General features: G+C 34.1%; 1 protein-coding gene across 15 annotated transcripts in view; it reads left to right on the top strand.

The window, feature by feature from the left end:
• LOC106881030 (CREB-regulated transcription coactivator 1) overlaps positions 1-26,352 on the top strand; it is a 170,834-nt gene that overhangs the window by 126,771 nt on the left and 17,711 nt on the right. For 5 of the 15 annotated variants that reach the window (XM_089361220.1, XM_089361218.1, XM_089361215.1 and 2 more), the window contains 2 exons: positions 9,709-9,897; positions 12,752-13,145. In XM_089361220.1, coding sequence (XP_089217346.1) covers positions 9,709-9,897; positions 12,752-13,145 — 583 coding nt within the window. Of the gene's footprint in view, positions 1-9,693; positions 9,898-12,751; positions 13,146-24,415; positions 24,470-26,352 lie in introns of all 15 variants that reach the window. The other 10 variants (XM_089361219.1, XM_089361216.1, XM_089361217.1 and 7 more) reach the window with 3 other exon arrangements.

The following is a 26,352-nucleotide window of genomic DNA, read 5'->3' as shown; positions in this document are numbered from 1 at the left end:
ACTACACTTCAAGTACTGTTCTCTCTTTTTTCAGCACATCACAATCTTTACCACTTCATAATAAAAATATCCGCATATGGATATAATAATAGATTACTTTATTTTTTCTGTCTCCGATGAAGGGAAGTACTGGATCTTCCCAGAAACAGCTGTAAGACTCTATCCATAAAATTCTTCAACCTTTCCTTTGCTCTCTTTATCTTTTTGTTTTTATATATTTACATATATATATATATATATATATATATATATATATATATATATATGTATGTATGTATGTATATATGTGTGTGTCTGTGTTTATTCCCCCACCATCACTTGACAACTGATGTTGGTGTGTTTACATCCCCTGTAACTTAGCGGTTCAGCAAAAGAGCTCGATAAAATAAATACTAGGCTTACAAAAAATAAGTCCTGGAATCAATTTGTTTGACTAAAGGTGGTGCTCCAGCATGGCTGCAGTCAAATGATTGAAACGAGTAAAAGAATATATGTGTGTGTGTGTGTGTGTGTGTGTGTGTGTATAAAATATAGTGGCCACTTTCAACTACAATAGCAGCTCTTCATCTTCTTGGTCACTTACAAGATTTTATTCACTTTGACTTTCCTCTTGGTTTACATTATATCTAGCTGAAATCGTACATCCTCCAATTCCCAGATGAAGATTATCCTACAGTTAATGTGTCCTAGCACCAAGACAAATTACTTCTTTTTTATCTCTTAAATCAATAACTGCTTTTAGTCATAGTAATCTTATCAAAATTTTCTCTTTCTTCAATAAATATGTTGTCAGTTATAATAATAATAATAATAATAACAACAACATTATTATTAAACAAATGCCACTTTCAAAATAAAAAAGAAATCTTAAAGTTGCCTATTTATTAATCTTTGAGTGAATTCTTTGGTAGAAAATTTGATTTCCATTTGAAAGAGTTACCTTGTATTTCTTTTATGTCCGTTTGTCTTTGAATTTAGAAGAAGCATAACTTTGCTTTTGATCTTCAAATTGGGAAAATACAATAAACACTTGTTGTTGTTACTGTATAATTTCATATTCAAACAGATTTAAAAAAAAATATTATTTATTCAGAATATAAATTGGAAATGAAATTATCACTAATTGTTATTATGAAGCTCAATTTCATAACCAGTATTTGAATAGAAATAATATTATGCTATCTATCTATCTATCTATCTATCTATCTATCTATCTATCTATCTATCTATCTATCTATCTATCTATCTATCTATCTATCTATCTATCTATCTATCATTATTATTATTATTATAAATTAGACTAGGTTACCTTATAGTACATTAGTATATTAAGTCAAATATTATCTTTCTTTTTGGGCTTTTCAAAAAATATCAGTTTCTTTTATGATATTGAAAATTTACAAGATATCAGTCTTTACTATGATATCCGGTCTGTATTCATTAAATTAATATGATCTAGCAAAATAGTATCTACACAGTTGCTCAACCTACCACAAATGACAATTAATATTCCCTCAAATCACATTTTGCGATCTTTAAACAAAAATGGAAGGATTCATTAAAATTAATGATTAGACAGTATTGTCCTGAGTATGTTAAAAGACAGAATTTAATATCTTTGTATCTGTTAGATCAAAGCAGGTTTGGAAACTAAACAACAACATTAGTCTTTCAAGTATAGCTGTTAAGGCAATTTAATGTATCTTCCACTTGAGCCACTTCTATGCATATGAGAAGATATATTAGATGAGCTTATATATAGAAAGACTCTATGGGTCTATTCATTTAATTGTTGTACTTAGTAGGTCATAGATTCGTGAAATTGCTTTAGTGTCTGACAAATAATTCACAGTATTGTTGTCTTAACCAGCTCTTTACATTCTCGGTTCATTTCCTGTTGGGTTGACTTTGACCTATAAGATAAGTCTGGGTTTATGGATTGGTGGAATTGTTAAGAGTATTAAATAAACTGCCTTTTGGTGTTTGTTCTAGGTTCCTATGTTCTGAGTTTACTTGTGATGGCACTGGTGTCCAGCTTTATCAGTCTTGCCTTCATGCTGGGCAACATCCATGGTGTAGAGAAGCGAGAGTTGCTGCATGGGCAACTGCTGATTTGCAATATAAAATCTTGGCTAGGAGACTCCAGGGAGAAGATATAGGATCAACTCTGATTGCTGGAGGTCTTAAAAAGTTTTCAGCCGAAGACTTTTCCTTTATTCCAATGTAAAGAAATTGTTCTTGTTAGACATTTCTGGTTGATTCTCATTGAACATATCTAAGACAGTTTCAAATGAGTTGTGACTGTAGCATGACCTTTGCAGGCCCTTTGTGACTTGAGAAACTGATGTTGTTCATGTCCAGCTTCAATATCTGCAGAAAAAAACATGACCATGGTCAGAATTCTAGAATATTGATATGTTACAGAAGTAGATTGAATGAGAAAATGGTCCATAGGGAGCATGGCAATATGATATGTGCAGAAGGCGGCTAGCACACCAGGTGAAATGCTTAGAGGTATTTCATCTGTCTTTATGGAGTTGACTTTGCCTTTCATCCTTTTAGAGTCAATAAGTTAAGTACCACTTGCGTACCGGGGTCGATCTAATTGACTGGCCCGCTCTCCCCAAATTTCAGACCTTGTGCCTAGAGTGGAAAAGAATATGATGTATGCAGGGATGACAAAAGGCAAGCACAGTTGACCTTGGTGGGATTTGAACTCAGAACATGGAAACAGATGAAATGCTGCTAAACATTTTGCCCAGCTTGCTAACAATTCTGCCAGTTTGCTGCTTTAATAACAACAACAACAATAGTAATGATAATAATAATAATAGAAGAAAAATACAAAGAATATACTGTAGTTGCTTCTCACACCAATCTAGTACAGAAAGCAACAGAACCATATGTCTAGAGCAGTAGTTACCATCCTTTTTTTGCACTACAGACCAGTTTCATGCAAGACAATTTTTTGATGGACCAAGGGTGGGTGGGAATTTAGTCATGCACATGACAAAACACAAATTGCATAATATATATATTAATTCAATAATTGTACACATAATGTAATTGTTACATTGTAATATATATATATATGTGTGTGTGTGTATACAAGAAAGGAATTTAGTGTTCTTATTACTCTTTCAGTTAGCTTGTGGGCTTAATTTATCGGTTCATAGAAATATAAAAAAAAAAAAAAGACAAGTGTGGGAACAAGGCACAGACAGAAATGATAATTTTCTCAAAATAAACCAACCTGCAGACTGTGATAACCAGTAAAATAGAAATAAAAATGAAAAATTTATTCCTTCTGTGTGGCCTGATACTGTTCTGTAGCCCAATAGTTATAGATCCCTGATCTAGAGTACCTGATACTCCATATTCCCAAATCAGCTGCTGTAAATTGTTCATCATATTTTAACTGTATGATTTTAGTGATAAACACATATCTTATTGGGTGTGTTGCTCTGTTCTGTCTTGAACGAAAGTGGAATACTCCATCATGTTTTGAACATTAATAAAATTGCAAACTCTTAAGTGCTGTTGAATTATTTTATGAGGCAGAGGGAACGTGATCGATGCATGATTTGAGTCCCACCTGTGAGTCTGTTGTCTCCTTTAAGTCTCAAATTGATGTTTTGAATGTCTAATACCACTTTACACTGCTTATTCCTTTTCAAGGCATGGCTGTGTGGCTAAGAAGCTTTCTTTGTAATCATGTGGTTTTGGGTTCAGTCCCACTGCACAGCACCTTGGACAAGTGTCCTCTAACATAATCCTGGTCCAACCAATTCTTTGTGAGGGAATTTGGTAGATGAAAACTATATAGAAGCCCATTGCATACATATGTTTAAGAAGGTATTTTTATAACTTCATTAAACCGAAGAGCAAAACTGAAAATAGGACTGCAGCTGGATGTGCTCAGGGGACACCGAGGTGAAAGGAGAAATAAATTGAAAGGTATAATGAATAAACACTCCAATCAGTCAAAACAACTTTATAGCATTCCCAAATTATCAAAAATCGAATATAAATATATATTTAAATAATAGGGCACCCAATGGTAAAACCCAATAGTATAAAATGTACACGAATAAAAGGTGATGAAACCTATAGGAGTAAAGTTGAATGAAAAAATATAAAGGGAATAAATTCATGCATAATAAAGGTGACTAAAAATTTAAGGCAATGGAGCTAAAATAATATAAATATATAAAAAAACAAGAGTATAAATATAAAAGGTAAATAAATAATGTACAGTCCATTTAAGCACGTCTCTATGATCGTTTCAAAGGATGCTGCTTCACATTGTTAATGTGCAATCCATTAAGGAAATCCAATGGCAACACCTTTTCATCATGAGAAAACTTCACATTTCTGGTTATTACATCGTTCAATTGCAGACAAGTTATAAAAACAAAAAAAAGTTAAAATTCAGTGGATTCAAGCAAGGATTAGTCCATTGTCCATTTCAGTGGATTCAAGCAAGGATTAGTCCATTGTCCATTTCAAAGATAAAGAATTTGCTGCAGGTTTTACTCAATTTCAATTTGAGATCACGGCTCAGATGGTCCTCTGAAACATCTCATTTTAATTTTACCCTTATTTTTGTATCTACTCAAGAAGGTTGAGAAAAACCTATGGTTACAAAAAGGAAGAACATCAGAAAATTTATTAAGGAGTTTTGAACTAAAACATTTAAGAATCAAGTATGATTCCCTTAGACGTAATCTACATCTGTTTAAATTAGCATTAAAATGTGGGTTGGTGGGGGGTCGGACAGGACTGACCATTCAATAGTATAGCTCATATTACTCTTCTTCAAATCATGAATATAGGATGCCAATGTGGTAGAATTGGAGTATTTGGCATTCAAAAATGAACTCATTTGGTCCCTATATCTCCTTTTAAAATCAATAGTGCTCCAATTATATTCCCTAACTAAATTATTCCCCCCTTTAACAATACATTTATAGACTACGTTTTTTCTTATGCAAACCCCTTAAGGGGGCATAAATTTGGGGTTCTGAAATTACAACTAAATTTCAGGGTCCCAACAGTCCCTGCAAATTTAAAAGGGTCCGCATTTTTTTCCAACAGAAACATTCCCAAGCGCTGAATTGTCAACGCCTGAAGGCAGTGAAGAATGCCATAATTTATCATTGTCCCCTGGATTATTAACCATATTATTGGCATGCACATCTGCAACAGGTGCCAAATTACACCTTCCATTTATTTTCTATTCAAAGAAGCAATAATGGACCCCAAGTTTGGTGTTAACGAATTTGAAAACTTAATTGAAGATTTATTGCTATTAGAGTAATACTTGTAGCAATTCTTTATCTTTGAAATGGACAATGGACTAATCCTTGCTTGAATCCACTGTATTATTATAACTTTTTATTTTATTTTATTTTTTTATAACTTGTCCATTTTAACTTGTCTGCAATTAAACAATGTAATAACCAGAAATGTGAAGTTTTCTCCTGATGAAAAGTTGTTGCCGTTGGATTTCCTTAATGGATTGTACATTAACGATGTGAATCAGCATTCTTTGAAATGATCGTAGAGATGGGCTTAAATGGACTCTGTTCTGGTTTCCTTACACTTTATTATTTATTTACTTTTTCTATTCATACTCTTGTATTTTTATGTATATTATTTTAGCTTCATTGCCTTAAATTTTTAGTCACCTTTATTATGCATGAATTTATTCCATATATATTTTTCTTCATTCCACTTCACTTGTGTTACTCTTTTAGGGTTTATCACCTTTTATTTGTGTACATGTGTATATTTTATATGATTGGATTTTACCATTGGGTGCCCTGTTATTTTAATATATATTTATATTCGATTTTTGATAATTTGGGAATGACATAAAGCTGTTTTAACCGATTACAATAATGTTTATTCATTACACCTTTCAATTTATAAATGTATGTATGTGTGTTTGTTGCCTCACCATTGCTTGGCAGCTGGTGTTGGTTTGTTTACATCCCCATAATTTCATAATTTGGCAAAATACACTGATAGACGAAGTACCAGGCTTAAGAAATAAGTATTGGGATTGATTTGTTTGACTAAACCTTTTAGAACAGTGCTCCAGCATGGCTGCAGTCCATTTAATGAGACTGTTTATCATTATTGTTTTAACATCTGCAGCTGAGCTGTATGAATCTAAAACATGATGGCGGGTTGTTTCAGGAGTTGACTGTTCACTGGTTTACATTATCAGTTTTACTAATTAGTTAAAAGACAAGAGCTATCTTCTTCACTCAGGGATGAAAAATAGCTTTCTGCATATAACAATGATGTAGTCAGAACACACCAAGTTACTACTGTTTCAGTGTATGCATGTAAGTTAACACACATCCATTGACATACGTCTGAGGTTGGTGTAATTAACATGCAAAAATATCTTTTATGCTTTGAGCTGTTTTCATCTACTACTGCTATGAGTACTACTTGAAAGTAAGGTGTGTCACTGGGAATAAAGGCTTAGATTGCTTTCTCTCTCTTCCTCTTTCTCTCTCTCTCTCTCTTCCTCTCTCTCTCTCTTCCTCTCTCTCTCTCCTCCCCCCTCTCTCTTTTCCTCCTTCTCTCCCCTCTCTCTCTCTTGAATGATTTGCTGGCCCTTTGGCAATACATGGTCGCAGTTATGTAGGGTTTTATCTGTGTGGAAAGAAGGTAGATATGTTCAGGAGAGGAGGGCATTAAATTTTTATTCCAGTTAGTGAAACACTGTGTAGGTTGAAGTGGGTTTAATTACTCCACATGTATTAATGTTATTTGTCTTCTTGAATGTAATTAAGCTTATAGTGTGTATAATGGATTAACGGAGAATCTTGCCCCTCACAATATCGAAACATTTCTAATGGCACCAGCAGACAAAATGGAAAAGGCATCGCTCAGAGGATAGTGAGGGAGATGTGCTGGAATGGCCACTCTGACTCACTGGGTTCACACTTGCAGACAGCAGTCTCTGCCCTGTTAATAGGGAGCAGGGATGCGATCCGGGTGGAGGGGTGGGGGGTGGGGCTAAGAATGTCAGAGGTTTCAACTGCTACAGGAGCCAGGACTGGTTACTGACAACACTAAGTTGCTACTGGAGAAGGTGTCACAACATGTGGCATCTCAGATGAGGGACCTACTACCACAGAATGGGAAAATTGTCATACTGTCTGGCCTTTTACCGTCCCCCTTCTTGTAGCCATGCTGGCTTGATCTGGGAAGGGAAGCATGTGGCATCTAGGCCATGCTTTATCTGTTGTCTTGAAATTTCACTTGAGGAAAATTATGAGGTTTCTTTTTAATCTTGTTTCAGTCATTGGACTGCGGCCATGCTGAGGCACTGCCCTGAAGGGTTTACTTGAACAAATTGACCCCAAAACTTATTCTATCAGTCTCTTTTGCTGAACTGCTAAGTTACGGGGCTGTAAATAAACCAACACACACACTCACATAAATGTATGTATATAAATGAAAAATGTATTAAATACTAAAAAAACTTACTCGTAGGACCAACACAGAAGGACCCTAATTCTTCATCAGTTATTGACAGAAATCCTAATACACAGTTTCATACCTTTATATATATGTATGTATATGTGTGTGTAAATATATGTGTATGTATATATGTGTGTGTGTGTGTATATATATATATATATATATATATACATATTTATAGTGTATGTGTATGCAGATATATATATGTGTGTGTGTATATGTATATATACGACAGGCTTCTTTGAGTTTCCATCTGCCAAATCCACTTGCAAGGCTTTAGTTAGTCTGGGATTATAGTGGAAGACACTTGCCCAAAGTGCCATTCAGTGATCCGTATATGGTGCGCTGTAGTTGTGTCATGTGTTTTATCACCCACTAATAACACTTAATAAACAAATCTTGTTATTTTGAGGGGCAGGGGCAGGATGTAAACTCCTTGTACCACCTAGCTCTTAGGTGCTTAATGAAATCCACTCTGTTACATGCCTTCAGGCTTGGTAGGTCTCCAGTCTGAAGAGCGCCTGAAAAATATTATAGTAGCTCCCTTGAAAAATACTATAGTAGTTCCCTTTCCTCCTCTGAGACCTGTTTATGAAAGAAAAATTAAAAATGTGCCATCACAAACTATGCAGCCTTTGTTTCCACGTCCAGTTTTGTTGTTATTGTTTGGGAAAACCTCAAAGAAGAGGAAAAGGAATTGCAATTGTTCAGTGTGTTAAAACAATTCAAGTCAATGAAAAAAACCTTAGATGGTCACTTGATTAGCTAGACATAGAAGCCAAATCTACTTAGATCACACCCTGACATCTTCATTAGACAGGATGGTTAGAGCTGGAATAACTTAGCTCAAGAGCATCTTTGATTAGAGTTGGGTTGGGGCTCAGCAGCAACAAAATATAAATCATTCCTTTCTCTTGTAATAAGGATGTGTGCTATAAAATGTCGTCTCTGTGTATCTACACTTCAGTACACACACACACACACTACTTCTAGCTAAAGGCCCAACAGACCTTTATATATCGCAAGAGACATAAGCATTTTTGCATGTGCATACACACACACACACACACACACACACACACACACACACACACAAATGATGGACTTCTAGATTCTACCTACCAAACCTATTCACAAGGCTTTGGCCGACCTAATATTGTAGAGGGTCTGAACTCAGAACTATGTGGGTGGGAAGTGAACTTTTAATATGTGTGTGATAGATGATGATGGTGGTACCTTGCTAAATCCATTGTGGAAGCAGGGACTGAGTTTTAAAAGTTTTTTGCTTTTGTTTTTTGTTTTTTTGTTTTTTTGTTTTTTAAAGAAAGTTTAGCTGTTGCTTTGAGGAATCATTAAGGAAATTTACTGGATAGTCGTTAGAATTTTATTTGTAAAAAAGAAAATTAGAAACTGTAAAAAGAAATTATTGCTTTGTGTGTGGTGATATAGAAAACTAACAATTTCTTTGATACCATGCAAATTTGTGATGTTTATGATTATACACACACACACACACACACACAGAGGCACATATATATACACACATATCTTTTTCCTCCTGTTAAACTATAACATTTTGCTTTATTCTGTAAACTTGTGAAATTTGTTATTTCAACTGTTTATTTTATTGATTTTTGTGTGTGTTCATTATTATTATGATTATTATTAATAATTATCATTAGTGTTTATTCAGATATATGCTTTTGATATGCATGTGTAGCTTGAATTAAGTCACCTTATTTTCAGTTTCTTTAAATGCTTTATTATTGCTTAAATTTGCTGTTTATTTAATAAATTTATTTCATTTTTCCATATGAATTCCAATTCCATACACATTGTCTTTCATTGAAATGTTCAACATTTGTCTGTCTTTGATGTCTGATCTCCACCGTTCTTCTAAAATGTAAATATGAGTAACTTTATCAATTCTATCAATTTTGAAATTATCCACAACTTCTTGGTTAATATTTTCAGTAACTGTTTAAAATATATCATATATTAAAATCATTTTATAAAAATTAAATAACTTCCAATTTTACTGTAAAACCCTTTAAAAATTTTAATTACTTAATAATTTAAATTAATATTTGATGGCTAAGTAAATAGAGAAAGATATTTGGACAAAAATAAGGAGTTTGGTTAGAATGTTTAATGAAAAAGCAATCTTTTTTTCCCCTTTCTTTTCAGCCTTCTCTGACACAGTATAGAAATAGTGAAAGTAGCTGTCAGTCACCCACATCACCACTGTCCCAGACTTCATATTCACCTGTACAATCACCTGGTTTACCACCAAACTCCACCTCTTTAGATAACACTGCCTGTACTGAAGCCTTCTACATACAACAGCAGAAGACTAACCAATTACAACATCAACTGGAGCACTTCAATATGGTATAAGTTTTTTTGTTTTTTGTTTTGTGGTTTTTACTTTAGGAAGTTAGTTGTCGTTTCATAAATGTTGACTCTTTACTAGTTTAAAAAAACGCACTTTTTTATCTTATTTAACAAGTTATACAGATTATTAAGAACTGATATTGTTAAACCTAATATACTGCCTGGTTTAACACTGTCAGCTGGTTCTTGGATTGTAGGCCTAACACGTTACCATCATATTCTTGAGTGCCTGTAGTTTGTGTTGTGGGCCTAATACACTATCTGCTTTAAAACCATCATGCTATCCTTGGGTATCAATGCACTGCATAGTTTAACACTATCTGGTACATGGGTGCCTTTAGCAGAGTTCATAATATTGCAAACATTCAAACAATCCACTACAATCTTCATCTAGAATTTAACTTGCAGGTATTCAGTTTGGATACCAACTTCCTCTATTTTGCCAATGTGGAAGGCTCTGTCCTTCCTCCTTTTACTAATTTGTATAAAAAGGACATTGATAGACACAAAGTGCTGTTAGTTTGCTAATGAAAGATGTAATTTTTTTACTTCTTTCATTAATGAATCTTAATTGAGAGAGGTGAAGTGTTTTCTTTTCTTTTATCACATTCAATGTCTGAATGTAGACTGTACAATGACATTTGACCAGTTATTACCTGAATAGGTCATAGAAAGTTCAAGATTCAATGGAACACTTTTCATTAGGTCTTTTATCAATTATCTCAGCTTTTCTGTATTAGTGTCATTAAAAGACATTATGCTGTATCACTTATGCTGCTATCAGCTTATACTTTCCCCCCCAACAGTTTATCATTTCCTGTTGACAATAAAGATTGCTTCGATTGCACAAAATCATCGGAAACTTTTATGCTATGTTAATTTAGTAAACCTTTGTTCCAACACTTTATATCTAAATATATACTCATTGCATCCTATCATGAACTTAATGAATGTGTAGTCTGTATGGTGTAAGAATAAAGTAGTATTATTTAATGCTTTGATGTTTGGAAACATATTAGTATGCATGCCATGCAGATAATACAATGCAGACTTATATATTGCTGTATATTGCTCTGGTTTGCAACAACAAGGATGTTTTGGTGATCACACGATCTGCTTGAAATAGCAGCCAAATCTCTTTCAGATCACACTCTACTACTGTCATAGAAAAGAAGGATGCATTAGATAATTTCGTTTCAAGTAAACTGTGCCTGATGAACAGGCATGAAGTTCATGGCTGGAATGTCTTTGATGATAAGCTTGTTCACCTGGGCTGAGCCAGGGGTTACTAGGTTTCTGATATGAAGTCGCACATCATTGTTTATTTAGATACATGGAGACCATTCACCAACAGATTTGCACACGAAGAAGTTACTTATGCTAAGTCTAAGATCTCTTGAAATAATAGTATCAATAAGTTGTTTATTGTTTAACTAATGTGCAAAATATCTAATATTTCCTACCATTGCCTTTATAGAACTTGTTGTGAGCTATGGTTTCTATGAACATGTATTCTCTAAGCTGTACTAATTATCCTGTTGTAACCAGTTTCATGTAGCAGTCAGGTTGGATGGCAGGAGCTTCACTGTGAACTGTTTGTTAGCTCTTCTTATGAAACTGCACCTTTGTTTTTTTTGTTTGTTTTTTTTACTACATAGTAATAAGTTATGGTTTAATTTCAAAGTAAATTAGTAAACTGTAACACTCTTTTTTCTGTAATAGTTCACTGGAGCCAAAAATAACCACTCCCCTGCTGTTTCAGAAAATAAAACTGGCAAACTAGTTAGAATTGATATCTGTGCTTGATATAGTAATAATAATAGTTTCTAGCATAGGCATAAGACTTTGCTTTTTAATGTCCTTGTGCCTATCTTAGAGACAATTACAATTGCAGAATTGTTAGAATGTCAGTATTTTTCTGGTTCTTTACACTCTGAGTTCAGATACCATCAAGGTCAACTTTGCCTTTCATCCTTCCAGAGTTGATAAAATAAAGTACTTGTTAAGTACTGGGGTTGATGGTGTTGAGTGATGCTCCTCCCTCACCTCAAGATTGTTGGCCCTGTGACAAAATCAGAAGTTATTATTGTTACCGGTGGGCTGACAGAATTGTTATACTGGCAGACAAAAATGCTTTCTTCCAGATCTATACATTTGGTGTTCAAATCCAGCTGAGATCAATGTGCATCCTTTTTGGGGTTGATAAAATTAGCATTAGTTGAATATTGGAATCAATGTAATTGTTCTCCTCCTCCAGCTGCTCCTCTTCCAAATTGCAAGCCTTGTGCCAAAATCAGAAAGGATTATTTTTATTATTATTAACATTAGCATTTACAAATCTTTGTCCTTCATCTTTCAAGAATGAATAAAATAAAGTAGTACTGGAGTTGATTTAGGAGACTATATCCCTCCCAAAATATTTCTAAATGCCAATGTTAGAAATCATTATTAATATTACTAAATGACACATTACCAAAGACTTGATCTTTTGGAGTTATTTCTACCATATTCCTACCAATAATATCTTTTAATTCTTCTTTAGACTTTCCTGTAGTTAGGCCACTTACCTTTGAATCTACCTTGATTAGAATATGTGAGAAGTGTAAAACATCTCAGCTGATTATAGTATATATAGTTATATGAAGTAACTACTGACTGACTTTCTCTTTATACTAATTAGTTGATAATTACTTTAATTATTGATTGTTCACTTCTAATTATGGCAATATTGTTTTTTTTTAATAGAACATAGCACATTGAGAAAATACTGTAGTGGAAGAAGAAACTGGTATTAAAAAATGTTTTAGGGTATATTTCTTTTAAAATAACTTTGTTGACATTGTATTTCCAGCTTCAAGATAATCAACCAAGTCTAAATTCTTGCAACTCCAACTCATTAACTAACCTGGCTGGTTACTCAATTTCACCTCAAACACTGGAATTCACTGAAGAGGATATGCAGAGGCTGACTGCCGTCACAAGTGGTAGCCAGGAATTTAATTTATCATCTTTCTACTCGGATTTGAATCCCCTTTGTACTCAACCACAGCAGCAGTTGATGAATACAGCTGTGATATCACCACAACACCAACAGTCACCTCAACAGCAGCAAACCAGCCACCAACAGCAACAGACACAACAGCAACATACACAACCACAACAGCAGCAACCATCATCTCCAAACCATCCACATCAACAGTTATCACCACAAAATAACAGTAAGATACCACATATCATATTTACTGGTAAGTAATTCTTTTCAGTTTCATATTTTAATTAACTTATCCTTATATTCCTTCTTTTATTCTGAATTTCAATTAATTAATTTAAATTATAAATAATTGTCCTTTTTCATTGTTTCTTGCCCAACTTGTAGCATTGATTGTTCTCGTTAGCCTCTCTCTTGTTTTTTGTATTGAGTCAGTCCTTACTACTTCTGTCTGGTTATTTCTTGGCTTATTTTATGTACTCTGGCTTAGGTCATGATAGTCTTCACTTTTCTCTCTGTTTAATATTTGTTACAGGTTTATTTTCACTGAATTTTCAAACATCACACAGCATTGCAATTCTGTATATATCTTTTAATATTTAAACTATGGTAGAAGTTTTTCAAAAATTCTATCACTGCAGATATAAGGTTTTGCCTTTCTCATTTGTAGTTAATAATTTCTCTTTTAATTAATCTTAATCTTATTATGATAGTTACTGAAATCTATAATCTGTTAATCTGAACTACTCGCACCGTTATGTATACTATGTGTACTAGATTTGTCATTCCACTTCATGCCTACCTGCGATAGTATAACAATCACACTAAATGCACTCATACCTTTATGTTATATCATTTTCACTATTGGGTGATGCACAGTTGATTTGTGTAGAGTAAATGTCTCAACAACCATATATATTTCTCTCTATTTCAAAGTTCCTCTGCTACTGATAATCTAACCAGTTGCTTACTTAAAAGATATTCCTTAAAAATTTTTGTTCTAAATACATAATATACATTTATTCCTTCCTCTTTAGTTTCACTATCGAAAGTAAACTCAATAATTAACCCTCATTCCCCTCCCCTCCCCTCTCTCTCTCATCATCATAAAAAGAGATTGATCAGTCTATTAACACCTCATCAATTATTCCTTCCTGTTCACAAAAGGAATATAGTTTATAGTTGTTTATTGTACACACAGACTTTGGCAGAATTTAATTGGTCTACTGTATGCATTGCTAATGTGAATTAAAGACACTCTATGGCAGTGATAGGATTAGTAAAAAAAATCTGTTAAACATGGAAAGGTATATTTTTTGGTCAACTGTAAGCAGAAAAGAATAGTAAGTCTCTGGTGAAACATTAAATTAAATTAATAAATATGTTTTATTACATTAAAAACAAATTACTACTTATGCTACTGATGTTTAGCAGTGATAACAATGAATTTCTTTGACAGAAAAATTCCATAACAATGTGTGTGTGTGTGTTATATATATGTGTGTGTGTGTGTAATCCTTTAGCATTCAGATTACTGTCAAATGTAATGGCCATGTATTCATATTGTTTTAAATTGATTATGCATTATCTCCTAGCTTTAAGATTATGATGATGTGATTGTACATTTTTAGAATGACATAGTTGGGTAGGTATGAGAGGTCAGATCTGGCTGGTTTTAAATGCTAAAGACACACACACACACACACATGGAAGACCATGTAGTTTAAAAATGCTATCTGCTTTCAACAGGAAATCTAAAATTTCTGTTCATTTAGAAACATATGCAAGTTTTCGTTACAGTTTTGCTTATCCAACTGCTGTATGGTATGTTAATTAATTCACATTTCTAACCCTCACACTGTTATGCCTATCAGGTAGTCCAGTTTTGTTGTGTTGGAGTTTTTCTATAAATAGCTCTAAGCTAATATTCTCTCTGAAACTAAGAAGTTGGTAATCTCTGATGAGGCATTAATAAAATTAATAAACACTGAAAGTATTCAGATTTCAATTTGTTCTGCCTCTTGTTCTTCTCTACTTTTACAGTCCTCTTTGTCTCATGTGATATAATTAATTACTCTTAGAAACATAGATTCATTTTCCTTAGCTATCTTGCCAGTTAAGTGGTCTTGTTTTAACATACTGACCAGTAACATCCCTAATGTGCTTAACTCCTCATTCAGCTGTAGGCAGATTCACATCCCTAATACCAGCATACCACTCTAACTATCCTCAGACTATTTCTTGTATTACCTCTCCCTCTAGGTCCTTTGCTGTAAAGAAATTTTGAATGTGTTTCATTTTTGTTTTGAAATATTCCAAGTTCGGTTTTTAATTACAGTTTCTTTTTGTCACCTAATAAACTTTCTTTCAGTTATCAGTGTTTGATATTGAAATATTTCATCCCTGATTAAACGAACAAAGCAGTGAATTTTCATTAATTTCTTAGTTGAGAATTGTGCGTGAAGGCTGGAGTTTGACATGACAACTTAAAATTGGCCATGAAGAGAATATACATTTTAAAAACTTAACTTTTTGGCAAATGATACTTCCCTTCACCCTCAGTATTCTTTCAGATTAAAGCATCACACACACAAAACCTGCACTCCTTAAGTCAGACATGCACTAATTACATGAAGAAAGGCCATTAGTAACATAGTTATACACACGCACACACACACACATATATATCTGTCATTGCCTTTACAAGTCTAAGAGTGTCTACTAGACTAACAAAGCCACTACCTGTATGATAGTATCACTATCATTTAACAGTGTTACTGCCAGTTTAACAGTGACATGACCAGTCTAACCATGTTACAACTTATCTACTAATGTGACAATGAGTCTAATGGTATCACAACCAGCTTAATGATGTCTCTGAGAGTGCCACTGTTGGTCTGAGTCAGAATTTGCCTAACAGTGTTAGTATCAGTTTGTGTCATACTCACTACCATACTAATGAAATCACTACTGCTCTAACAGTATTGCTATTAGTAGAAACACATCACTACTGAACTAACAGTATTGCTATTAGTATAAACACATCACTACTGCTCTAACAGTATTGCTATTAGTATAAACACATCACTACTGCTCTAACAGTATTGCTATTAGTATAAACACATCACTACTGCTCTAACAGTATTGCTATTAGTATAAACACATCACTACTGCTCTAACAGTATTGCTATTAGTATAAACACATCACTACTGCTCTAACAGTATTGCTATTAGTATAAACACATCACTACTGCTCTAACAGTATTGCTATTAGTATAAACACATCACTACTGCTCTGACAGTATTGCTATTAGTATAAACACATCACTACTGCTCTAACAGTATTGCTATTAGTATAAACACATCACTACTGCTCTAACAGTATTGCTATTAGTATAAACACATCACTACTGCTCTAACAGTATTGCTATTAGTATAAACACATCACTACTGCTCTAACAGTATTGCTATTAGTATAAACACATCACTACTGCTCTAACAGTATTGCTATTAGTATAAACACATCACTACTGAACTAACAGTGTTGCTAATATCTTAAGAGTCACTACTAGTCTAACAATTTCATTGTCTGTCTAACAGTGTCACTACCTGCCTAAAGACACCAGTCTAATTATGTCAACCAGTTTAATGGTATCACTAACAGCTTAATGTTGTCACAACCAATCTTAACCGGATCACAACTACTCTAATAGTGCCGCTACTAATTTGAATCATTATCAGTCAGTGTCATAGCCACTCAGTGGTGTCACTGCCAATCTAATAGTGTCACTATCAACCTAATAATGTTGCTCTCAGTCTACCAATGTTGTTATTAGTCTAATAGCATCACTACTAGGTCACTGATGTCACTACCAGATCAAATGTGCCAATACTAATCTAGTGACATCACAATAAGTTTTGTGTCCCTAACAATGCCAATCTAACACTGTTACCACCAGCATAGTAGTGTTACTTCCAGTCTGTCAATGTCTCGTAGTCTAACTCTGCCAGTCTTATACTGCTGCTATCAGTCTAATGATATCACTGCCAGTGTAACAGTATCACTATTAGTCTGTATCATAGTCAGTCTTATTGTGTCACTGCCACTCACACTTCATCTGTGTCACTACCAGTCTAATAAATAGTGTCTGTGTCACTACCTGTCTAATAAATAGTGTCTGTGTCACTACCTGTCTAATAAATAGTGTCTGTGTCACTACCTGTCTAATAAATAGTGTCTGTGTCACTACCTGTCTAATTGTTCTATTGTCATTACTGGTCTAATAAAAAAAACAAAAACATGTATAATGCAGAAAGCTAAAACTAATTTTCTTTTTGTGTGTTTACTAATTGTTTCCCCTCTGCTCTGAAGTCCTTGTCTATTTTTGCTGTACCAGTTAACTGTATACCTTCCACATACAAATTTCAATTTAATTGTCACTTTTATTGTGTCAGTGTCTAAAGAAAGTGCAAATCTTTTACTATTTATATACCTGCTGTTGTTATTGAAAGTAAGAATATTTACATTGCATTATTACCTTGTCATGATATCAACAAAACAGCTTGCAGCAGCCATTCTGTCTTTGATGACAAGCTATTTCCTATGTAACACTCCAGGATTCTCTTGTCAGCAATTTTCGTTTCTGGTGTTGCTTAAACAAAATAATCTCAACTCTGAACTGTATAAACATATAAATAAGAAGCCTTCATACATGAGGAGTGTTATCATTTACAAAAGCTCACTTTTACAATACCTGTCTTAGGAATACTTACCTAATGGGATATGTAATGACACTGAGAATATCTGTGTGAGAATGTTCCTGATTAAATATGCCGTGTTAACTAAAATGATCAGACTTTATTACCTGGGGCTGCTTAAAACTGTTGTTGGCATCAGCTGCCCTACTCCTGCTGATGCGAACATCAGTTCAGTCTCAGATCAATTAATGCTGAGTTGACAGAATCTGTACTTTTCATCAATCGAAATATTGGTTGTGTAACCAAAATATATGGCAATAGTCTTAAAATATTGGAATTCCTAATAAGGAGGCAGAAACAGTTGCCATAGATTTGTGGATTACATGAGAATTTATTCTGGTTTCAGTCATTAGACTGTGGCCATGCTGGAATATTGCCTTCAGTGGTTTAGTTGATTATTAATCTCTCTTTATTGAATAGATAAGTTTGCCTAGGGGACATGACTAGGTAGGCTAAATACTACAAAATATTTTTGGTAGACACGCCATTATATCAGTTATCTTACCTGTACACACTTATGCACATGTGTACATATGCACACACATATATGTACTAGTGTGAACACGCTATCTTAAAAAGCTTATTTGGGGTTCTTTTTTATGGTGATTATTTAGAGCAAGTTATTGATTAAGAAGAATACATATATATGAAAGAAATTGTTGTATACAGTGCTCAGGTGCATTACAACTAAGAAGAAGAAAAAAAAAACAAAGCATCGACCAGTAATGACAGTAGAACAACCTCACTAATGCTGGTGCCATGATAAAATGCACCCAGTATACCTTGTAAAGTAGTTGTTGTTAGAAATGAAATTCAGCCATAGAAACGAGTGGGCATAAAATGATGATAATTTTACATATTTATGCACACAGTAACATGTGTTAAATAATCACCATGCATTACATTGAACCCAATGTCACTGCCTTGTTGTGTGCCTTAGCTGTGGCCAGTGTCTGTGAAATAAATTAACAGAAAAGATTAATCTCAAATACTCGTACAAAGAATATATGCATATTTGTGCCTTACAGAAACCTTCTAGGACATTTAGATGTTTCTGCGATACACATTCATCAATGTAGTGTGTTTATATCATCATCATTTAGCGTCTGTTGTCAATGTTGGCATGGGTTGGATGGCTTGATCAGGACTGGTAAGCTGATGGAGCTGCACCAAACTCCACTCTGATTTGGCATGATTTCTACAGCTGGATGCCCTTCCTGATGCCAACCACTCCAAGAGTGTAATGGGTGCTTTTACGTGACACCGGCACGGGTGCCAGTTGTGTGGCACCAGTATCTGCCACAACTACGATTTCCCTTGGCCTGATGGGTCTTCTTCTCAAACACGGCATAATGCCAAAGGTCTCTGTCATGTATCATTGCTTCCCTGAGGCTCAGCGCTTGAAAGGTGCTTTTTACATGCCACCAGCACAGGTGCTAGTTATATGGCACTGGTATCTGCCACATTGCCTCTGTGAGGCCCAATGTTCAAAAGGTGCTTTTTACATGCCACTAACACAGGTGCCAGTTATGTCACACTGGCAATGGCCACAACTGTATTTTCCCTTGGCTCGACGAATCTTCTCAAGCATAGCATATTGACAAAGGTCACAGTCACACTAGTCATTGCCTCTGTGAGACCCAATAGTGGATGTATTTATATTGTCATATATATCTCTATATAGGGAAGAATATTCTGTTTATACTTGTATATGCGTGTGTGTGTGTGTGTCTCTGCTTCCTATCTTTGAAGCCTTGGTTGGGTTCAGTCCCATTGCACGTTACCTTGGGCAAGCGTCATCTACTAAAGCCTCAGGTGGCCAAAGCCTTGTGAGTGGATTTCATTGAATGTGTGTCTTTGTGTACCTTTGTCTTGATACTGTCATACAAACAATGGTGTTAATTTCCAATCTTAGTGGAAAAAAATACATGTCTGGTCATACAAAATTTTACTTTACATGGAAACAAGTGAGCATTGGCAGCAGGAAGGGCATCCAGCTATAGAAAGTTTGCCTTATCAAAATTCCATATGACCATGGGGAAATGGACATAAGATAATAATAATTATAATTATGTGCCTGTTTATTTATGATGATGGATGGTGATGTCTGTATGTATCTGTGTAATTTAAGTATGTATATTTGTGCACCTGTATAGTGAAGGGTATTGTTATGCCGATATATGTGTATGTTTATGTAGTGATGTCTATTTTGTAGTTATGTGTTCTATCCACATGCCTATAAGTCAATAATGTATGTTGTTTTTTTTATTGCTGTGTACCTCTGTGCTTATGCATTCCTTTCCTTCCATTCAGTTTCTTCTCTGCCCATCCTTATTAGCTCTACCATATGTCACATCATTTTCCAACACTCCCCTCTCAACTATTTATGCAAATATTTATTCCACAAATGCTTTAACCTGGCCTTGCATACACATGTATATTCCTTCTACTTGCATCAACTTAGAAAGTTTCAACTGAATATCTCCTGCATTAACCAGGGAGATCCTGCAACCCTTATGAGACCGGCTCCTCCTCATCAGGCATAGAGTATATTTTAGGGAATTTGATTGTCGTTTCCAGCAAGTCTTGGGTTCAGTCCCATTGCATGTTACCTTGGGCAAGCATCATCTACTAAAGCCTACTAAATCCTGCACTATGGCTCCTTTGTGTGTCTGAATATACTTTGATTTATGTTGTTGTGACCATCTCTCTTTCATTCCAATATAATCTATCTAGGATTACATTACCCAAAGTTTCCTTCCCATTTATTAAAAAGCAGTAGAGTCTGATTTGCAGTAGATATGACTGCTATTTCTAGCAGGTCAAATAGCCACATAGAAGTTCCTTCATTGGTTCAAATTTGTGTGTGTGTGTGTGTGTGGTCCTGCATGTATACTGTCATGTATTTGTGTAGCTATTGATTCATGCATGTGAGAAAATGTGTTTGCTGCTGTTGTTACTTATGGCTCCAGGCCAGCCTTGATAGAACGGACTTAGGGTATAGAGGTTGCCATCCATGAGCATGCCATCATTTTGTATATCAAGGAACTATATTGCTCAATGTATCCTTCAGATGGTAGGGTGCAATTTAAGAAGGATTTATTTGCTACTTCTAGAAGGTTGAACATCCAAGCAGAAGATCTCGCATTGGTTTGTGTATGTTGCTGTGTGTTTATATGGGTTTTAATTAGAGCAAATGGTCATGTATGCTGCTATGTTTTTATGTGAATACTTTTGTATGCGAGTAAGTGTATTTATAGGAATGTGTGTGTTTGTATGTACATATGTACAGTAATTATATAGAACTTTATAGATGGGATGTATATGATAGAAGCATTTACATTAGAAGAGGAAGCTTATGACTTACTTAGAAAATAAGAAATCTGATCAAATGATGGGACCTCTACATGATTGTGTAACTTGCTAAAAATAGCAATCATATCTCCTTCAAATTATGCCATACCATTTAAAAAAGAAAATGTAGTCTGTTATAGTATACTTGGGGAAAAAAAAAAAAGAGGTGAGATGGTCATAATGGACTGTCTTTGATCACAACTGTGTTTGATTAGGAGGGATCTGGGTCTGCACAGCTACAACAATTGCAGAAACATGTTCTCTACAAAGAAAGTATCTTGCATCCTTCAGTTGAATTATATAAGGTCTCATAGAAGAAGGTTGTTAGTAATTTCCCAAACTTGGGCCTACAGTACTTGATCTTTTGGAATATTGAGCTAATTCAGGCAAAACTCGACCTCTGTGTAGAATGTTAGACTATTATAGGCTATTTTTATCATTACTTTTCACTAAGGTAGAATTATGTGTCCAGCACAATAAAGCTTTTGCACGACTGTATACCACTCAGCTACTTTATGTCTACTCAAAACTAATTAGGGGTGGGGAGAGTGATCTAAGTCCATAAACCAAATGAGTATCATAAAAGGCAAAATGGCTGCAGAATCTTCATTAAATTTCAAGATGAATGTTTTAGTGAGGATCTCAGAACAAATAGTTTTTATTAACTTTTGTTTGTTTTACTTGTTTATATCTATCTATTTATCTATCCAGCTATCAATATATATATATATATATATATATATATATATATATATATATATATATATATATATGCATGTATATATGTAGGGTTGTCAGATAAATTCATTTATTTTTCCGATTATTTTGATTGTTATTATTCAACATTTTAACAAATCAGTCAATAATACATTCTCCTTCCTTGTTCATGATTTTGCCAACATTCACCTAACTTGTCAATGCCTTGATAGTAGAAATCACCAGTCTTGACTTGCACAATTCATCAGTCCATATTTTCAGTTCCACATCATTGTTGAACAAAATGGTGGAGCAGAACTTCCGAACCAATATTTTGAATAGCATTTTTGGTCAAATTAGCTATCTGGGGCCTGGAGTTTGTCTTTTTCATTCAGAATGTGTGGCACCCATGCACCAAATTTTTGGACACTGCCTACCAAGTGAAGGTGACGGGTGACTGTATCATGGGAGTTTCCCATCAGCTGGGCTAATCTCCGAGTGGATTGGCTTGGACCCTTGTGAATGAGCTCATTCAATCGATCCTCATTGAACTGAAAACAGGTTGTGTGGAATGTGGAGAATTTGTGAGGTTGAATTTCCCCTCCTTGAAGTGGGAAAACCATTTTTTTGCAGTTCTCTCTTTTTCCATACACACTACTGATGTCTTGAACAGCTTTGACAGCTTTAGGACTTTGATTGAAAGCAAAGAGAAGCAGGTGTTGTAAATGCTCATTTTTTTTCCTATTTGGCACACCGTCATCATTTGTCTGAAAAGAGGTGAAATTTATTCAAATTTGAAAAACAATATGCCAAAGTTGTTGAGGAGGAACAGAGCTTGAAAGAAAAAAAAAAGCACTATAAAAGACATGATGAAAACATTTTTATGTTAATTCAAATAACATTGGAAAGAAACAAATGAATTTATCTGATAACCACACACACACACACACACACACACACACATACCCACATAAAATTTTAAAATTTTTAATTGTACCACTGAGTAGATAGGAAGCAATTAATCCACATGAAAAAGAAAAAAAAAAGATTCATATACCATCATCTAAGCATGCATCTATGGCTGACAATGTGCATGTGTATAGGCTAAGTGCTTTAGTGACTATATATGTGTGTGTGTGTGTATGTGTGTGTGTGTGTGTGTGTGTGTGTGTGTGTGTGTGTGTGTGTGTGTGCATATATATATATATATATATATATATATATATATATATATATATCTGAAATGGCTTCCATACTTTCATAATTTGTACACAAATCCAAAATCATTCTGAACTTAATGCATGATGAAGAAAATACCAGATGGAAAGTCCCCCACTGAGGTAAAACAGAGAGGCTTCGTGAAAAGAAATAGAAATGTTGACAGTCGTAATGGAGTGGTAAGCTCCCGCCTTTCTAAGATGTCTCACATTCTCTAAAACACATAACGCACTTTCTCACTCATCTCTCATACATGGCACTGTGTAGACAGTATATATTGAAACACTCTCGTTATTCAAATTTTTCATTTAAAATCTATATCTTTGAAAAGTTAGTATGGTGTTCCAAGTACCATGGAAAGTAGCACATAATTTGTTTGTTTCACTTTGAAATTGGTTCATATTTATAAAATATTCACGTTTAATACTCTGTGAATAATATTGTAAATTTTTATACTTGGAATATTTGTGTGTGTGTGTGTGTGTGTGTGTGTGTATGGATGTCCTGCTTTCAAATGACCTAATTTAGTTCTGCAGGCTCTGTGCAAAAAGACAGATGGATGCCAACTTTCTCCAGTCAGTTGCAAGTTTGCCATTAGGCTGGTTATTGTTTGCTCTTCCATGTTGAAGAGTCAGATTTCAGCACCTGGGCAAGGTCAGGTGTTGCACCTTGCAAAATGCTATAATTACAGAAAATGAGTCACAATTGCATTATAGACTGATCACAAGTGTACATCATGTCTTTGTGAAACTTTAAGTAATGCAAATCATTTCCTCTTCTGTTATCTGTATGATCTATTATAAACCTTACAAAATGTACTGAATGCTTTTTTCTTTTGTTTGTGCACATAATGGGTGTGTGTGTTATTTGTGTTTTATTCATGTTTTGAATGTATGAGTAAAATTATATTTAAATGATTTACATGTAAATACCCTTCATTTATCAAAAGTCCCACCATCCCAGAAGCACAAAGAATACTTTTTTCCTATTTGGGTAGTTTGAAGGGGAGAATAATGTGCAATGTGAACCAATCTGTGCTTCAGTCGCTATGCATTACATACATTCTGCAGTGCTCTTGAGCCAGGTACCTTACTCAATGACTTATTTTCATAGTTGTGGAGTTAGCCTGAGAGGATCTTTTTCTCCAGTCTTAATAATAGTTGTAATAACAGCCAAATAGTGTATATGAAAATATGCGTATATGTATGTTTTAGCAATTGCAATCATTGCCATGCTGGAGGTCTGCCTTTGTGAAATGATTTTTCTTTCTGTATTTTTAATTGATGTAGTTTTTATAAATTTGATTTTACAGTTTATTGTAAATGTATTTGATTTTTTTTTTAAATTAATTTTTATTTGATTCTATTTATTTTTATATATATATATTACATTGAAAACCTAATTTATCAAATTTATTTTTCTGACCCTCCCCTTGTTAAGTACTAGTTTGGTCTGTTGTTTACTTACTGTTTGAAAATCCTATTTACTAATGTCTATTAGATAGGCCAGCAGGGGACTGGAAGTATCTGCTCCAAGATGAAAACACCAACCCGGGTAATTTGAAATATTTTGGATTGTTAACAAAAACAAAAAAAAAAAAAAATCAGTAAAGCAAAACTGCACTGTTGTGTTGCATTTGTCTTGCCTTTTTTTTTTTTTTTTTTTTAATAGACAAGAGTCACACAATTTGCATAGATTTTAGATGTAGGATGTTTAATGCTAGATGATGTTCTGTCTTTCAGTATTCTCTTATTCACCTAACTTCAACAATGTTGTTACTTTTGAAATTTGGATATTCTAATCTTTTCCTTTTGGAATTTTCTTTTTCCGTTTCTTTTTGTTTGTTATTGTTATTTTTATTTTTGTTTTAGTTTTCTTTTTATTTTACTAAAGTCCTCCACATTTGCCCTACCCAAACTAATTAATTACCCTCACCAAAAAAAAAAAAAAAAAAAAAAAAAAAAGGAAAAAATTTCAGTTACTTTGCTTAAAATTAATAATTTGCTACAGTTTCTTTTTTCTTTCCTTAGCAATTATAGTTTGGAATTGCGTGTGTGTGGGAGTAGGTGTGAGTATGTAATTACCAAATGTCTGTTTATCTCTCTCTTCCCCCCATTTTAGCTGTTCTTGCTCATTTAATGCCAGCTATTTACACTTAACGAACATGTGGGGTGATTGGCTTGGCTATCTTCATGTAATTATTAGCATAAATTTATTTTAATAAAAATAAATTCAAAACAAGATCAGTCGCAGAGCACAAACCTCTGCCATGGTAACACCAACATCCTCTCAATGATTAGCCAGAGATGATTTTTAAAATGAAAATCTCTGAAATAAACTGGACTGCTCTCACAAATGAGAATACTGAAAACGAACCCAATCACTCTCAAAAATTAAGTAAAAAAAAAAAAAAAAAAAACAGGAAAAATAATCCAGAGTCCTTGTCCCAAAATCTAATCAGTTCGTGCCAGTCACGAGACCAAATATCCCTGAAAGTTTCATCCGAATCCATCCAGCAGCTCTTGAGATATCTTGTCCACGGACAAACAAACAAACATGACTGTAAACAATATCTCTGTCAAATGTATACCTCTTTTTTTCCCTTTCAGTAACTCATGACATTAATAGACAATATTGGTAAAGAGTAAATATTCACTGTGTGTGTGTGTGTGTGTGTGTGCGTGCACGTGTGTGTTAGAAAATTTGAGACAAAGTAAGAGCCAGATTTTTGTATAAGAGCCCTTGACAAAGAAGCTGACATACAGACATGACTGCAAAAAAAAAATAATAATAATAAAGAATGCAATTAAACTCAAAAATTAAGTTTGACAAGTACCCCCCCCCCACTCCACTATATACACACACACACACACACACACACTCATACACGTGTTTGTACGTTTACTTTGTATTTCAATATTTTGGGCTTAGGACCACACTTCTTCAGTAAATCTCACGAGAAATATTGAAATACAAGGTATAAATATAAACCATCAACTTTTATTTCTTATATTGTGCTGACTTTAAAAAAGAGTTAAAACATTTATCTATATCAGACTATATATTGTGCAAACTATACTACTCTAATATAAACTGTACTGTTCTAATGCATACATACATAAATGATGTTTGTAAATTAGGATGGATGTTTGCATATTGTTGAAGCAAATGATTTTTTTACCCGGATGCTCTTCTCACTGCTAACCACTCAACTGTGAAATAGTGTTACCTAATACCTAATTGAGCTGCCTGTGACAAATTGCAATATTCCTTGCATAATTTTTGAATTAAGGACCATGGGCTTAACAACCCATGACCCTTTCATTGTATTTGTAAATTTGAATATGCCCATATTGTTTTAGCAAATGTATTGTATCTTAATCTCCCACCTACAGTTTTAAGCATTATGCATGCATGTGTGTGTGTGCACACACACA

Source organism: Octopus bimaculoides, chromosome 12, assembly GCF_046866305.1.
Source record: "Octopus bimaculoides isolate indiv1 chromosome 12, ASM4686630v1, whole genome shotgun sequence".
In the NCBI taxonomy this organism is placed as follows: domain Eukaryota; kingdom Metazoa; phylum Mollusca; class Cephalopoda; order Octopoda; family Octopodidae; genus Octopus; species Octopus bimaculoides.
The sequence above is the reverse complement of the archived record's forward strand: the minus strand, read 5'-3'. Positions and strand labels throughout refer to the sequence as shown.